General features: G+C 32.8%; 2 protein-coding genes across 2 annotated transcripts; one reads left to right on the top strand and one right to left on the bottom strand.

The window, feature by feature from the left end:
• Positions 1-3,251: 3,251 nt before the first annotated feature.
• LOC137819699 (expansin-A4-like) lies at positions 3,252-6,292 on the top strand. The gene is made up of 3 exons (XM_068623617.1): positions 3,252-3,588; positions 4,182-4,500; positions 5,338-6,292. Exons 1-3 carry the CDS (start codon positions 3,441-3,443, stop codon positions 5,645-5,647), a joined length of 777 nt encoding a protein of 258 aa, XP_068479718.1. The 5' UTR covers positions 3,252-3,440; the 3' UTR covers positions 5,648-6,292.
• Positions 6,293-10,212: 3,920 nt separating this feature from the next.
• LOC137819698 (receptor-like cytoplasmic kinase 176) lies at positions 10,213-13,624 on the bottom strand. Its single transcript, XM_068623616.1, has 6 exons — positions 13,143-13,624; positions 12,322-12,644; positions 11,896-12,031; positions 11,502-11,644; positions 11,283-11,406; positions 10,213-10,859 (listed from the first exon to the last, which is right to left on the bottom strand). The coding sequence occupies exons 1-6, from the start codon at positions 13,192-13,194 to the stop codon at positions 10,396-10,398; spliced, it is 1,242 nt and encodes a 413-aa protein (XP_068479717.1). The 5' UTR covers positions 13,195-13,624; the 3' UTR covers positions 10,213-10,395.
• Between the last annotated feature and the right edge of the window lie 1,092 nt (positions 13,625-14,716).

Genomic DNA, 14,716 nt, shown 5'->3' on the forward strand with positions numbered 1-14,716 from the left:
CCAAGTACCCCTCGGACATGGTCCTCACATGCATCTCTTAACACAAAATCACAAAATGATTAACTTAATCGTTGTATGGAAACTAACTAAAATCCATAAGTTAACCTGAAACCTATCCTAATCTTGACCCAGTTTCAGAGGCTTATCATGACCTAAAAATAGGTACACCTACCAAGGCAAAGGTACTCATTAAAAAATATTTATAACACTTAACTACCTAAAATCGAGCACTAACTTAGACATCAGAATACCTTTTGTAGGTACACCACCTACACCAACCGAAGACCAAAGACATCATGAGACTAGGAGTCAACAGTGATTCAGAAAGCTGAAGGGAGGATCGAGACCTTTCGGTATTTTTGTAAGTACAATTAGAATGAGAGAAAACAAGTTTTGGAAAGCTTTTTAGACAGTTTATTTGTCTTATTTGAAGTTATGTTTGACTTTCCTAATAAGACGTAATCTTTTAAGAAAATTACTTGATAGTGTATGTCATCCTAAAATATTGTCTAACTACTTGATATTAGATGATACATTGCAAAAATCTTAAAAAGTTTTAAAATACAATTTAACTCTTTCTTCTTGTGTTATGACCTATTTTTCATAGTTTGTATTACAGCACAACCTCTAAAGGGTTGAGTGCCTCACAATGACTACATGAAATATCCAAGCAATGATAGACATGGAACAACAACTGATAGTAGAAAGAGCATCCCTTACAAGGCCTCAAACCTTTCTAGGAGAGACTTTTCGTATTGGAAATATCATATCAAGAAGTATGTCAAGTCTAAATCAACTGTGGCAGATTACTCACTAAAGGAGTTATCAAGATTGAATCAACAAAAGAACACTGGGAAGAACAAGAGTTTACCTCCATGCAGTTAAATAACAAAGAAAGATACACCCTTATTTGTGTTTTATCTAAAAATGAATACAAAAGACTTGTAGGTTGAAAATTGATAAGGAAATGAGACTCTCTAAAGGTCAACTACGAGGGTAACAAAGATGTGTAAGTAAGAAATGTTAGAACCCTCACATGCTACCTTGAGTCTTCCCGGAGTCGTACTGTCATCGTTTCCCCTTCGAGTTGCACACGATATTCATCTTCGTTTCTAGGGTCCAAATCAACCATGCTCATGGTTGGTGCAAGGGTTTGGTTCTGGACAACTGCTATACCCGTAAACTGGCCGCGTAACATTCTCGGGTTGTCCTCTAATCAACGTGCACGGTTACAATGTCTTTGGACGTTGAGGGGAATTTCATAGCTAGGTAGAGGTGGGACATTATGGTTCCCAACTTGTTTAGGGATGTCCCCCCGAGTAATATATTATAGGACGTGTTGACATCCATAATTTGGTATCAAATTTTGATTGTTCGGTTGTTGAGATGACTTCCCCCTAACTTGGTGTACAGATCTATGTACCCTTAGTATCCACCCTTTCTCCCCAGAACCCAACAATCTGCTTTTCGTAAGGGCAAATTTTTTACTCTGGGATTTGCAACTTCTTGAAGATCTTCCAATAGAAGATGTCCACAAAACTTCCTTTATTTACCAGGGTCTTCATTACAAAGAAGTCCTCTACTTCCATGGTGATGACCATGAAATTATCTTAGAGAGAGTTTATAGCCTTGAAATCGGCATATGTGAAGGTGATGAGTGACATCCTTCTCCTTCTCATGGTGATTATTTTGAAAGTGCATTAATGCAAAGGCTTATTTCAAGAAATGCAAAACGTAATTCAAGGAATAACATTATCATACATCAATGCTCACAAACTCAAAGTAAGAGATGCACAATAAATGTTAACCAATCATTTCCATAATTAGCGTCTAAGATAATTGCAGTGAAGCAAGTGACAGAGATATGATTGAAGAATAAGTCACATGCATTCAAGGGTTAATGTTCACATCAAAGATCATAAAGAAAACAATTTGAATTGTTTCATATGCTCAAAGGCGCAAATAATATAACCAAAGCAAGAGTTTCCATATTCAGCGTCCAACGTGATAAAGATGATGAAAAATTAATAAAAATGAAGGATACCCAAAAACATTAATGAATCGACGTTCACATTGAAACTAAAAGAAGAAACATTTCAAATACAATACACAACAGAATTAATCAAGAGCAAGATTTTCTTATCTAGCGTCTAACAACTATGTGAACAAAGATATGAATGAAAGCTTCAATGGTCACAATCTGGAACACTATATAAATACCTTGAAGATGAAGAAAAAAATGACAAAAATCATAAAAGCATACAAAAATTACTACAAACGATTTTACGATTCATTGTCTTAGGGTTTAAAGAGTATATTTCATATTTGTTGTTTAGAGCACTCATAGTTGGGGAATGAGCCTTGTATTGTAATTCTTCATTGTTTGAAGATTATCCTGTGAGCTTTCACAATTAGCTCTCTTGTCGAGAGTGTTTCTCTCACTTGTTGAGAGGTCTTAGTCTTAGGGAGAGATTAAGATTTGTTGTTTGAAGAGATGTTCAATACTTGTTGCTTGAAGATGTGTTTAATACTTGTTACTTGGAGAGGTGGAGAATATTTGTGTACCTAGAAATACTTGTGTACTTGGAAATGTGGAGAATACTTGTGTTGATAAAGACTCTCAAGCGAGTTCCTACTTAAGAAGACTAGAGGTAGCCCAAGTTATGGTTGTACCCTTTATCTTTTAGATATTGTTTTACCTTTATAATTTTGGAGGTATCAAAATTAGAGTTTGTGCTCTATTCAATCCACTCTTCTAGATCCAATTGTACGTTCAACTTCTTATGGAATGAGTTTTCTAAGACAATTTTTTTAAAACATATAAAATGCATTTGGGAATGAATGAGATTTCTAGAATATAATTTCCAAAACAAGTTTTCCAAAACATAAATAATAATTCCAAAATGAACTTTCTAGAACAACTCTTTTCTTTTTCCTCTTCAAGAGTACAATAAGCAATGTGCAATGGAGAATGAATGTGTAAACAACTGTGATGGTGGCAGTAACAACAATGGCAGGGTAAACAAGGAATAGTATTTTAGTCTTTTTCTTTAGTATAAACAAGGAATAGCACTGCAGTCTTTTTTTAGTAGGAGGTGCATTTAGTAATTATGGGAGTGCTGAAAGTAAAAGCCTACTCCAAGATGCAAATGGCAGCACATGTGTCAATCCATTGTAAAAAGACAAAAAAAAAAAAAAAAGAGTGAAACCAATTTATTAGTAATTCCATTTACACTTAGTGAAGTCAAAATATCCTTTCATCCCATAGCAAAAAATAATTACACCCATCATAACATGGTTAGTGGGAGAGAGAGTCCATTAATGGGATGGTAACTATTGTGCCACTGCTTTGCCTCCATACATAAGTACCACTTTGCATTCGCTACAAACTCAACCCAACCAAAACACCTTATCACTTTCTCTCCCTTTCTCTCTCTGCCATGGCTGAAATGCTTAGTCTCTGCATTGCATCATTCGTCACTCTTTTCGTTGCCACCAATGCCAGAATTCCCGGTGTCTACACCGGTGGAGCATGGCAGGGTGCCCACGCCACTTTCTACGGTGGAAGCGATGCCTCTGGAACAATGGGTATGTACACAAACCTTCACTCTTCAACTCTCTTGTTTTTCAACTAAGTTTCTCCCAAAACCCATCCCAACCAATTTCTAGCTCTACCCATGTAAATGTAACTTCTTTAAAAACCTTAAAGTGCCCAATTCTTTCAACCCACGATGTCTGGTTCCCCTGTCCCTTCAAAATATACACCACTGCAACCATAAAAATGTCACCTTTCTCTTCTATACATTGTTCTAAGTTCCTTAACTCACATCTAGCTCTTTTATGTTCGAACACTATTTTTTCCATTGTGGATTTTATTGTATAATTTGACCAAACAAAAAATCATTTTTCAGTCTGTTTTGTACTCTTCCATTCATTATATTTTTATTTTATAACCTTTTTTTTCTTCACCTTTTACCCTTCTTTATTCTCAACCTTAAGTTATGAGACTTGTATTCGGGCATTAAAAAATGATGTTAGTATAATTAGTAATAATACATGATTGAAAAAAACAAATTCACCTAAAATGCAACAAATTTCTCTAAAGATGTGTAAAAAACGTGTGAAATCTTCTACCAGTGAAGAATAATTATTTATGTTTTGATTTGTTTGTGTTTTTTTAGGTGGAGCATGTGGGTACGGGAATCTATACAGCCAAGGGTATGGGGTGAACACTGCAGCTTTGAGCACTGCACTGTTCAACAATGGGTTGAGTTGTGGTGCGTGTTTCGAGATAAAATGCGACCAGGATCCACGGTGGTGCAACCCTGGAAGGCCTTCCATCATCATCACCGCCACCAACTTCTGCCCGCCCAATCTCGCACTCCCCAGTGACAATGGCGGCTGGTGCAACCCTCCTCGCCCCCACTTCGACCTCGCCATGCCAATGTTCCTCAAGATCGCCCAGTACCGCGCCGGAATTGTCCCTGTCAGCTACCGCCGGTGAGGTTTTCATTATGTTGAATGTCTGTCTTCTTTGTCATTGTTCAACTTTTTTTCCAAGATTTATTAAAAAATATAGCACTGCTAGAAGAAAATGAAGTTTATAAAACCCTAGGTTTAATTACATATTTTACAAATTTCATTTTATATGTGTTTTAATTTTTACAATTTCATTTTAGTTTATTTTAATATGCTTAATTTTTACAATTTAATTATTTGTGCGAAACAGATTTTATTAAATAAAGAATTAGTTTTTGGGAGATGGTGTAAATATTTGTTATTATTATTTATTTTGAGGAGGGTATTGTTGTAATTTGAGTGTTTATTTATTATGGAAACCGAGGAATCATGTGCTTTTGGCCTGTCCCAAGACAACCCTCAGAAGATGAAGTTGACGTTTTTGACTTATGTTTGATTGTTCTCTTTCATATTCCTCACAAAACCCTATGATATATGATAAAGATAAGAGGAAAAATACTATTTTGATAACTTTATAAATGAAGTTACAGTTTTTATCAGTTTACAAATTTCAGTAAAATATTATTTATTTTTAAAAAAATATTTATTTTTACAATTATAATTAGTGCAAAAATGTTCATATATAATCTGCACATTCATCATTACACACTAATATTTTTATTGATTAAATTTTATTAAAATTCTCAATCTTCTTGCTTTTTCATCTTCCAACTCTACATGATCTAATTAGTCTTAATAAAAAAATATAGGACAAATATGCTTAAGAATAAAAGAAAATGTTTTAGGATTTGATTACTAAAATAAAAAGTTTATAAATAAGCACTTTAGTAGAAAATAATCATATTTTACTTTGTGCAGGGTGGCATGTAGAAAGGCTGGTGGAATTAGATTCATGATCAACGGTTTTCGTTACTTCAACCTGGTTTTGATCTCCAACGTGGCGGGTGCAGGAGATATCGTGCGCGTGAGCGTGAAAGGAAGCAAAAGTGGGTGGAACAGCATGAGCCGAAACTGGGGGCAAAATTGGCAATCCAATGCCAATTTAGTGGGCCAGGCCCTTTCCTTCAGAGTCACGGGCGGTGACAGACGCACGTCAACCTCGTGGAACGTGGCGCCTTCTCATTGGCAGTTCGGACAGACCTTCACGGGCAAGAATTTCCGCATTTGAAAGAAAAAACCAATTTTAAAACATCATCATGTTTGTTTTTCTTAGTTTCAGTTTTTTTAATTATATCTTTTACATCTAAAATTAGAGATCATTATAGTTTTGGTCTTTTGAATTTAAAAATGCTTTTTAATCCCTTAAAGAAAAAAAAAAATATAATTCTAATTTTTAAATGCTAAAAATTTAAAAATCAAAACTATATCTTTTTAATTTTAAGGGATTAAAAAAAATTTTTTTTAGAGAACCAAAATTAGAACTATCTTGAATTTTAGGAAAGAAAATATAATGAAGCTTTGTTTTAACTTTGGTTCAGTTTTTTTCCCACTTCAATTTTCCTTTATTTTCTGGGAAAGTTTGAAGATGTGTTGGGTGGAGTGTGTAGGGAGAAAAAGTAAGAGAATGTTAGATAAGATAAAGTGATAGTGGGTATGGTTTGGTTTTTGAAGGTGAATGTGATATTATTATTAAGTAGTAGTGAAGTGTTATTGGGTGTTGCTGGCATCTTTATTACCCAGCAATGCTTTTTGACTTAATGGGGGCTGAGGAGGCTGCAAAGTTCATGTAGCCCGCAGCATCTCTGTTATTATCAACCAAACATTTATGTAATATGTTTTTGTTATAATGCATGTCTTTCTCTTTAAATGTTCATTTATATGTTGTTCCTCACTTCCTCTTTATATGTTTTATTAGTACTACTTTCTTCTCCTTCTAATGTTCTTGAATAAAAAATAAATTCAATACAAGTGACCATATCAAGGATCATTGGATCTTGGGTTGAGTAAATTCTGTTTAGTAAAGAAACAAAGAGCTTTCTAAATTTGTATGTTTTAAGAAGTATTTTGTTACATTTTATAATATATAAGGATTTATAAATTTTATTTTATGATCTTAAATTAAAAATTTATAAGTCATAGTACTCTTTTGTAATAAAGATTTTTGTATTCTTTCACCGTGAATTTATTAGTAATTATTACTCTTACCATCCACGGTACTGGTATTTATTGTTTTTAAATAATTCTTTATATTTAAATGTTAGATGGTACTGGTATTTATTGTTTCTAAATAATTCTTAATATTTAAATGTTAGTTTTAATGCCATTATAATATGAGAAGACTTTCTTGTTGTATAAAATGGCTACAAATATTTTGTGGAAATGATACAATTAAGATAAAAATAATCAAGAAGACCAAGTGAGTAATCAAGAAAGATTTATAGAAAAAAAAAGGAGTAAGTTAAACTTAGAGTTTTTTTAGAACTAAAATTAGTTGTCAAAATGTTAATTTGATTTCTAAATTTTATGTAAAAAATAGTAATAACATAAACAATTATTCTCATTATTTAATATGAAGGTTTTTGAAAATATTAAACAAAATAAAAAATTAAGCTAACATATCTATAAAAAATAAAATGATATAGTAATTTAGTTAATTATCTTATTAACATTTGTTGTGATAATATGTTGGATTTCAACGTGATTAAGTTTTTTGGTACGGGTAAAGTTCTTTGTCCTCTTTCTTTGTTAGATGTGAGTTCCCTTCACCAGGCTGAGTTAAAATTAATATTGATGGGGTTGCTATGGGATATCCTGGTCTAGTTACTTGTGAATGTAGTTTCTGTGGGAGTATGAAAGAGTAGTTTACTAGTGCTTTCTCTGAGTTTCTTGAAGTTTAGACTACTATGGTGGCTAAGTTTTATAGAGTTATACATGCTATGGAGGAAGCTCAGAAGATGGGGTTTACTAATGTATGACTTGAATGTGATTCTGCCTTGGTTTGTGTTGCATTTATTGCTAGAACCAATGTTCTATGGATGCTTCGTAATTGATGCAATACTTGTCTTAATTATTGTGGAAATAAACAGGTTTATGATTACTCATATTTTTTTCGTGAAGAGAATGTGTGAGCTGATAAGTTGGCTAATTTAGGATTTATTAATAGAGAATCATTTCATTAGTATAATAAGCTTTCATCTAGTCTGTGCTTAGAATTCTTTATGAATAGGTATAGTCGACCTATGTATCATTTTTGTTAACATATGGGTTTTGGTCTAGTCCCCCATATTTTTTTTGTATTTTTTATAATAATAATTTTTTCATGTGATGACAAATAATTGTTGTTACTTAAGGTGTCAGCCTAACTGAGATGTCAAGTTGCACAGTAAGGCCTAACACGAAAGCTTTTATAAAAAAAAAATCTATTACTTGTAAACAAGTTAGAGGTTCTAGTTTTGGTGACCAGGTGTCAACAACATTGTTCTCTCTATTGTCACATAAAAATGGACATTGTATTGTCATTTAGTAGTGTAAGTGTGAATTAGTTACTATTAATTAAGAGAGTGTAAGTTTACTAAATGGGAAATGTTTTGTTGTAATTTTTTAATAATGAAGTTTGTAGTGGATATAGATTCAAGTTTATTGATACCTAAATATTTTTTTGTGTGTAAAACGACATTGTTCTCTTGTCATGTATGCACATAAAAAGAGTTAATTAAGCTGGTTGTGTATAAATACGAACATTGTATTATTACTTAGTAGTGTAAGTGTGAATTAGTTACTATTAACGGAGAGAGTAAAAGTTCACTGAGTGGAAAACTTTTTGTTGTAATTTTGATTTTTATAATGAAGTTTGTCATGGATATAGATTGAAGTTCATTGATACTTCAATATTTTTGGTGTAATATTTTATTTTTTTCAAACTCTATTTCCGTGTTTATTTGGGGTTTGTTATGCTATTGAATATTGTTTTTGTGGTAGATGATCTTGTAATGAACTTGTATGTGTTACCATATTGGTGTAGTGAACGTGAATAATTAATCATTATGACTTAAACAAACTAGGAGCTTGGGAAGTTCACTAAATTGAATGATTTTGGATTGTGATGATTGAATATGCATGCCTTTTTGGTTCAAAAAGCCTTATCAAAGAGTTGGAGGTAAATCCAAGCTTGACATAGCCTTGGTGCAAATAGGATAAGAAAACACTATTAGAGAAGGCTCACAGGGTGACTATTCTAAGCCTCGGTAATAAGGTGTTGAGGCAAGTATCTAAATAAACGACTTCAATTACATTATTATGAAGCTTGAGAGCTTGTGTATGACCAAATTTCTAACAAATTGTCTATATCTAAAGCAAGTGTTGTACTCGTATAAGATTCAATAGTGAAAAGAAAATTAGCATAAAATTGGATGAATATAACAAGTTCATTATTGATTTGAAGAATAATGACATTCTTGATTTAACAAGTTAATTGCAAGAGTAGTTCAGTTCAATCCAATTTAAATTATATTTCAGTTTGGAACAATTTTTTCTAGTGTAGACGAATTGAAACTCAAACTTTTTTGCCCAACCCTAACCAAGGGAAACTACAAGAGAATGAGAGAAAAGACTTCTCCAAAATTCCACACCTTTAACCTTTGAGAAGAGATGGAAAGTAACAAAAAAAGTGAGTGAAGAAAGCAACTAGAGAGAAGGACAGAGTGTGTAATGAAGAGTAGTTGATTTAGGAAAAGATGAATTTGTACTGGTCGGAATCGGACGAATCCTAGAGGTTTCGGTGTCCGGTTTATGCCAACTGGCATGTTCGAAATGCATTAAAGATCTTAAACAATAAGTAAAAATTAGGTAATGTGTTCTTAATCACGATCCAAACGCTAATCCGACCCAATAATAATGGACCCATAATAATCATATAAATAGTCACAAGTTTTGAGAAAAATGTATGTCATTATCGCGCATTAATTACACCAAACACCGAATACCGAACACTTACTTGATCGTCAAAGCACCTTTTGTAGGTATCCTCTCAATCGAGGCGAAGGAACGAAGGTTGACGCAGAGGAACTAGAGTTGTTGATCTGAGTGAAAGGAGAAAGAGTGACCAGCTTATTTAGTTTGAATGAAATTATTTAGTTTAGTTTGTCACTAGTCCACTTAATCCTGGGTTAACTCTCAACTCTCCTTAAATATTTGAAGTTTTTTGGTACTAAACTTTACTAATTAAATTCTTTTTAGATTTGGATTACTAAAAGTCTTGTCATAAAAGGATTGAGCTAAGTTAATAGTAGAAGAAATTTTACACTTAAAGGAATTTATGCTTAGTGTTTTTACGGGGCTTATTCCGATACAACAACAACCAATTATTCTAAGTTCACGAACTTACAATCTTATGGACTCACAAACAGAGAGGAGGCAGATCTGCAAAGGTATCATCTACCTATTCACCTCGTCACCTATTTATACTATTAGATAATGGACTTTGTTAGTCTTACTGGACCACCAGCTGTTTATAGTATTTATATTATTAGGTCCAAACCTTCTCCTTCTTAATTTATCATTAATTAACAAGTAATCCATATTTGGTTTTTATCTTATTACGCTAATATTTAGTGATGAATTAGTGTGACTAAGGCTGAGAGAACGAGAGGTGGACATTCATTTTAACCGTGGGAACTAGTCAGTTCACTTAGTCTAAAGTACTTAATCAAAATTAATTAAAGGGGGTTGGATTTAAAGGATCATATAGTGATAAAGTTTGTTGGTTCCATTGCACTTTTATAAAGGATTCAAGAGTAACAAAAAACTTCAAGGATCCAGATTAGATGGCACTATGTTAACAATCAGTATTAGAATGTAGGCCAAAGTACATGATAAAAAGATAGGGAACTATACATTGCTTAACAGGTATGGTTCATGTCCACCTAAGAACAGCTAACAATTACATAGCACTCCCTTCTCACCACAAAATTCCTTCACTTAAACATAAAGAAGAGATGCAGAAGGTCTTGGATAAGCCAACTTTTTTGGAGCATCAGAACTTCCTGTGCTAGCAGATGCAGGTAGTCCATTGGGATGGCCAAGGCCAGAGCCACTCACTCTACGCTTTTTACAATTACCATTTTTGCCTTCATCATTTGACTCACGCACTTGCTCCAACACTCTCACCACTTCATCCATGTTTGGCCTGTATTTGGGCTCTACGGAAAGACACTGAAAAGCAAGGGTGGCTGCTCTTTGAGCTCGGTTAAGGGAATACTGACCTTCTAGACGACTATCCATTACACGAAAAACCCTTCGTTTGTTAGCAAGGTAAGGTTTTGCCCATTCCACCAAGCATTGTTCTCCAGATGGCCTATTCTTGTCTATGGCACGCCTTCCTGATAACATTTCCAAAAGAACTACTCCAAAACTATACACATCACTCTTGGAAGTAAGGTGACCTTGTAAACAATGAAAAGGGTTAGTTAGATATCAAGATTTGGTATGCATCATCTCCTTGTTTGTATATTATGCCAAACACTATGTGTGACTTAGATATTGTTATTTCACAAATTTATAAACAAAGACCAACATCATAGTTTTGTGCACAAAGTGTATAGGTTATTACATTACATCTCAAGAAAAGTGGCATTCAGCTAAAGCTTGAAAGAATGGACATGTAATGTAAGAGTGTTTGGAACCATTCCTGTGCAAGCAATAATGTGTAGAGGCCACTCCAAAGAGTAGTAATGAACAGAGAAAATGACCTGAATTTGATCTATATGGTCCATCAACAAAGAAAGTGTAATTTTTTTATGGAAAACTGTGGCATGGAAAGCTGAAAAGCAAGTAGGGAACTCAATTTGAGAAACCAGATATTGTACCTGTTGCTAGATACTCTGGTGCTGCATATCCATGTGTTCCCATGACCCTTGTAGAAACATGGCTCTTATCACCAGTTGGTCCATCTCTGGCCAGCCCAAAATCAGAAAGTTTGGCATTGTAGTTCTGCAAAACATACGTGAATTAACTAGCTTATTCATTGAATCCTAAATCCATCTTATTCAACCATACCAAGACATTGTCAAGTTTTCAGAACATACCGTATCAAGCAGGATATTAGAAGTCTTGAAGTCTCGGTATATGACTTTAGTTTCTGTGTTATGGAGAAAAGCAAGACCCCTAGCAGCCCCAAGGGATATTTTCAATCTTAATGTCCAAGAAAGCTGCTGAAAATGAGACCCCCCTGCATTGATGATGATATCTTCAACGTTAGTATTGAAACTTTGGGAGATTAAGCAAAAATTACAATCTCTTCTGAAGGAGGAATAGCATAGCATTGCTACTACAAAGCCTAAGCCTATAAGGAAAGAAATAAGGTAATGTAGCAAACAATTCCTACGATTGTTTCGCAATTACACAATTAATTGATTCAACAATTTATTGAGATATTCTAGGATACCCTAAGTGTATTGGTATAAACAACATGGTACTGACTCCTGAATAGATGATTCTCCACACTGCCCTTTGGCATATACTCATAAACTAGAAGCCGGTGCTGATCCTCTAAGCAGTAGCCTATCAACTTGACAAGATTAGGATGCTGCAGTTGCCCAAGATAGTTTATTTCAGCCTGCAAGTTACAATATAAAAACAAGAAGCAAATTATCAAAAAAATTGTTTAGTAAAGTAATGACAGTAAAATCATAACAAAAGACTGGTAAAGTTAAACAGAAATCCGTCAAAATTCATAGTGATGTCTAACATGAGTTTTATAAGAATCCAGAAACAAGCATACTAAGTGAATGATTATCTAGGAAAGCTTGGAGTTGCCTAGAATCTTGTTAATATAAAACAACTTAAAGCCAGAATCTTCATCAAATGAGGAAACAGAAATGTGTCCAGAAAATAATTGACACTTACCAACCATTCCTTGTGACCCTGGAACCCCTCTTGGTTAAGTCTCTTCACAGCAACAACCATGCCTATTCCCGGCTTGGTAACAGAAAGCGAATGCTCATCAATCCAACCCTTAAAAACTGAACCAAATCCACCTTCCCCTAAGACATTGTCTGGGCTGAAATGTTTTGTTGCTATTCTTAGCTCATTGTAGCTGTAGCTTTTCAAATTTGAAGATTGTAAGATCTCACCCTCGCTCCGAGGGGTCATGGGCATGGAGGATGATGAGTTCCTGCTACTTGAATGGATGTCATAGCCCTCTCTGCTCACACTTCTAGAAGTGAACCCTGCATACGTACCAAACACAAGTTATCAAAAATTCAGTCACCATAGTGCCTTGTAACAAACAAAATATACAAGGTCATCATCACTCATTAATCAAAATTTACATGGAATCCAATATTGCTAACTATATTTTCTCTTAAACTCAAATTACTTTTTTTTCCACCAGGATTCACCACAGTGAAGAACACCACAAGGGATTTCAAAAAAATTGAAAATTTACTCTAAGGCTCAAATCCAGAATTTAGGCATTCAGTGAACCTCCTCAACTATGAAGAAACACAGATCACACCATAAGATAAGACATAGCAGCCTTATATTGCAAGGATCTGAAGCATAGCATGCATGTCTATGGCAGCCCAAATCTTCATCAAGTTGACAACTTCAAGATTATGATAATCAAACCCCAACTCCAAAAAACTAAATCTTGACAAGTAATTTAGCTTATTGAGATATTAAGAGGAAACAAAATGATGTAACATGCAAATACAGAAGTAGCTTACCTGCACTTGAAGGGCTCACAGCCTTCGTCCTACTGCTCCAACAAGAACCCATCAACTCAAATCACCCCAATACAAAAAGGTTTGGATTATATCTTTCAAACCCAACAAAAACAAGCATGCAAACAAAAAACTCCAAAATGCAAAAGCAAAAGCAAAAAGCAAACACCCAAAACAGAAGAAAGAAAACACACAAGGCCTTTTGGTTGATGCTAGTGATTGCTCAGTGAGTAGCTGAGATCTCAGAAAGTTTTCAAGTTGAAATGATTTTGGTTAGGAATAGAAGAATCATAAAGCAAAAAGTAGAAGGATAAAAAGTTAAACTTGGTTCACTTTGTTAATGGAGGCACTTGACTATTCAGAGAATTAGTTGGTTGACTTTACTTTTTCCATCAACTTTGTCTATACTAACTACCAAACGCATACGAACATGGGAATTTATTAGCTAATTTATTCCTCTCACATTTCAAAATGAAGGGGTAGGTGAAAAATAAATGCGGATATCAAACTTCTCTACTGCTTTATTCATCACTGACAGCTTTCTTTGATCTTATTATTAAGCCATTCCAGTGATAATCCACTTCACTATTCTTTCATTGATGTCTATGCTCGTGCTCTTTCAACTTAACACAACCTGTCATGCATAATAATCACTTAATTCATTTGATATTGCATATATTGAAATATATTATAAAATATATCTTAATTATAATTATAGATTTAATTATATATAATTATGATAATATTAATATTGATATATGTTCTAACCCCGAATTTGGTAAAATAACAATTTTATATCCATAGTCACATTCAAAGTATTGTCTAGGTTGAATTTTCATTTTTTTTTATCTTTAAAGGATATTTTAAATTAAAGAAACATGATGAATATATATTACTTTAAACCTTAGCTTTTAAAAAAATATATAAGACTTTTCAATGAATTCAATATAAAAAAAAGTAAGAGTTACTTTAAAATTTTCATTTTATCTTAATAAATTATATCAATGTTTCAATTTAATTTTATTAAAATAGTATGTTAGAGTTAATCAATTATATTATATATAAATTACATTAAAAAAATCATTAAATAAAAATTAAATTTAGAAATTAAAATAATTCGTTATTATATTTACTAAATTAAATATTATTTTAAAAATTAAATATTATTGATATTTAAAGTGATTTATATTATTTATAAAAAAATTAAAACGGTATGATATATAAATTAGTTACCAAGATTTTACCTACTAATATTTTAAATTCTAAATTAGTCTCGAACTAATTTAGATATAAATTTATAAATCGTTTTATAATTTTTTATTAATAATAGAAATTACTTTATATATTAATAATTTATAGTTTTTAAAATAATATTTAATTTAGTGATTAATTATTTTTTGATTTTAAATTTTGTTGTTATTTAATAATTTTCTTTTAGTTAGTTTTAATGTTAGTATTGACTTTGAATTTTAAATCATTTGATAGTTTTTGAGGTAGATTATTTTAATTAATAAGTCTAGAACTATTTTGATAATGGTGAACACTTTTAACTTATTCAAACTTTAGATTTCCTGATT

This window comes from Phaseolus vulgaris, chromosome 10 (assembly GCF_000499845.2).
Source record: "Phaseolus vulgaris cultivar G19833 chromosome 10, P. vulgaris v2.0, whole genome shotgun sequence".
Lineage (NCBI taxonomy): Eukaryota > Viridiplantae > Streptophyta > Magnoliopsida > Fabales > Fabaceae > Phaseolus > Phaseolus vulgaris.

What these genes read in the sequence shown, in the direction of transcription:
- LOC137819699 (XM_068623617.1), top strand. Translation starts at nt 3,441, where the DNA reads ATGGCTGAAATGCTTAGTCTCTGCATTGCATCATTCGTCACTCTTTTC. An exon ending in CGATGCCTCTGGAACAATGG is followed by an intron (nt 3,589 to 4,181) that starts GTATGTACACAA and finishes GTGTTTTTTTAG; the next exon opens with GTGGAGCATGTGGGTACGGG. An exon ending in GTCCCTGTCAGCTACCGCCG is followed by an intron (nt 4,501 to 5,337) that starts GTGAGGTTTTCA and finishes TACTTTGTGCAG; the next exon opens with GGTGGCATGTAGAAAGGCTG.
- LOC137819698 (XM_068623616.1), bottom strand. Translation starts at nt 13,194, where the DNA reads ATGGGTTCTTGTTGGAGCAGTAGGACGAAGGCTGTGAGCCCTTCAAGT. An exon ending in GGAGAATCATCTATTCAGGA is followed by an intron (nt 11,645 to 11,895) that starts GTCAGTACCATG and finishes TCATCAATGCAG; the next exon opens with GGGGGTCTCATTTTCAGCAG. An exon ending in CTAATATCCTGCTTGATACG is followed by an intron (nt 11,407 to 11,501) that starts GTATGTTCTGAA and finishes TATGTTTTGCAG; the next exon opens with AACTACAATGCCAAACTTTC.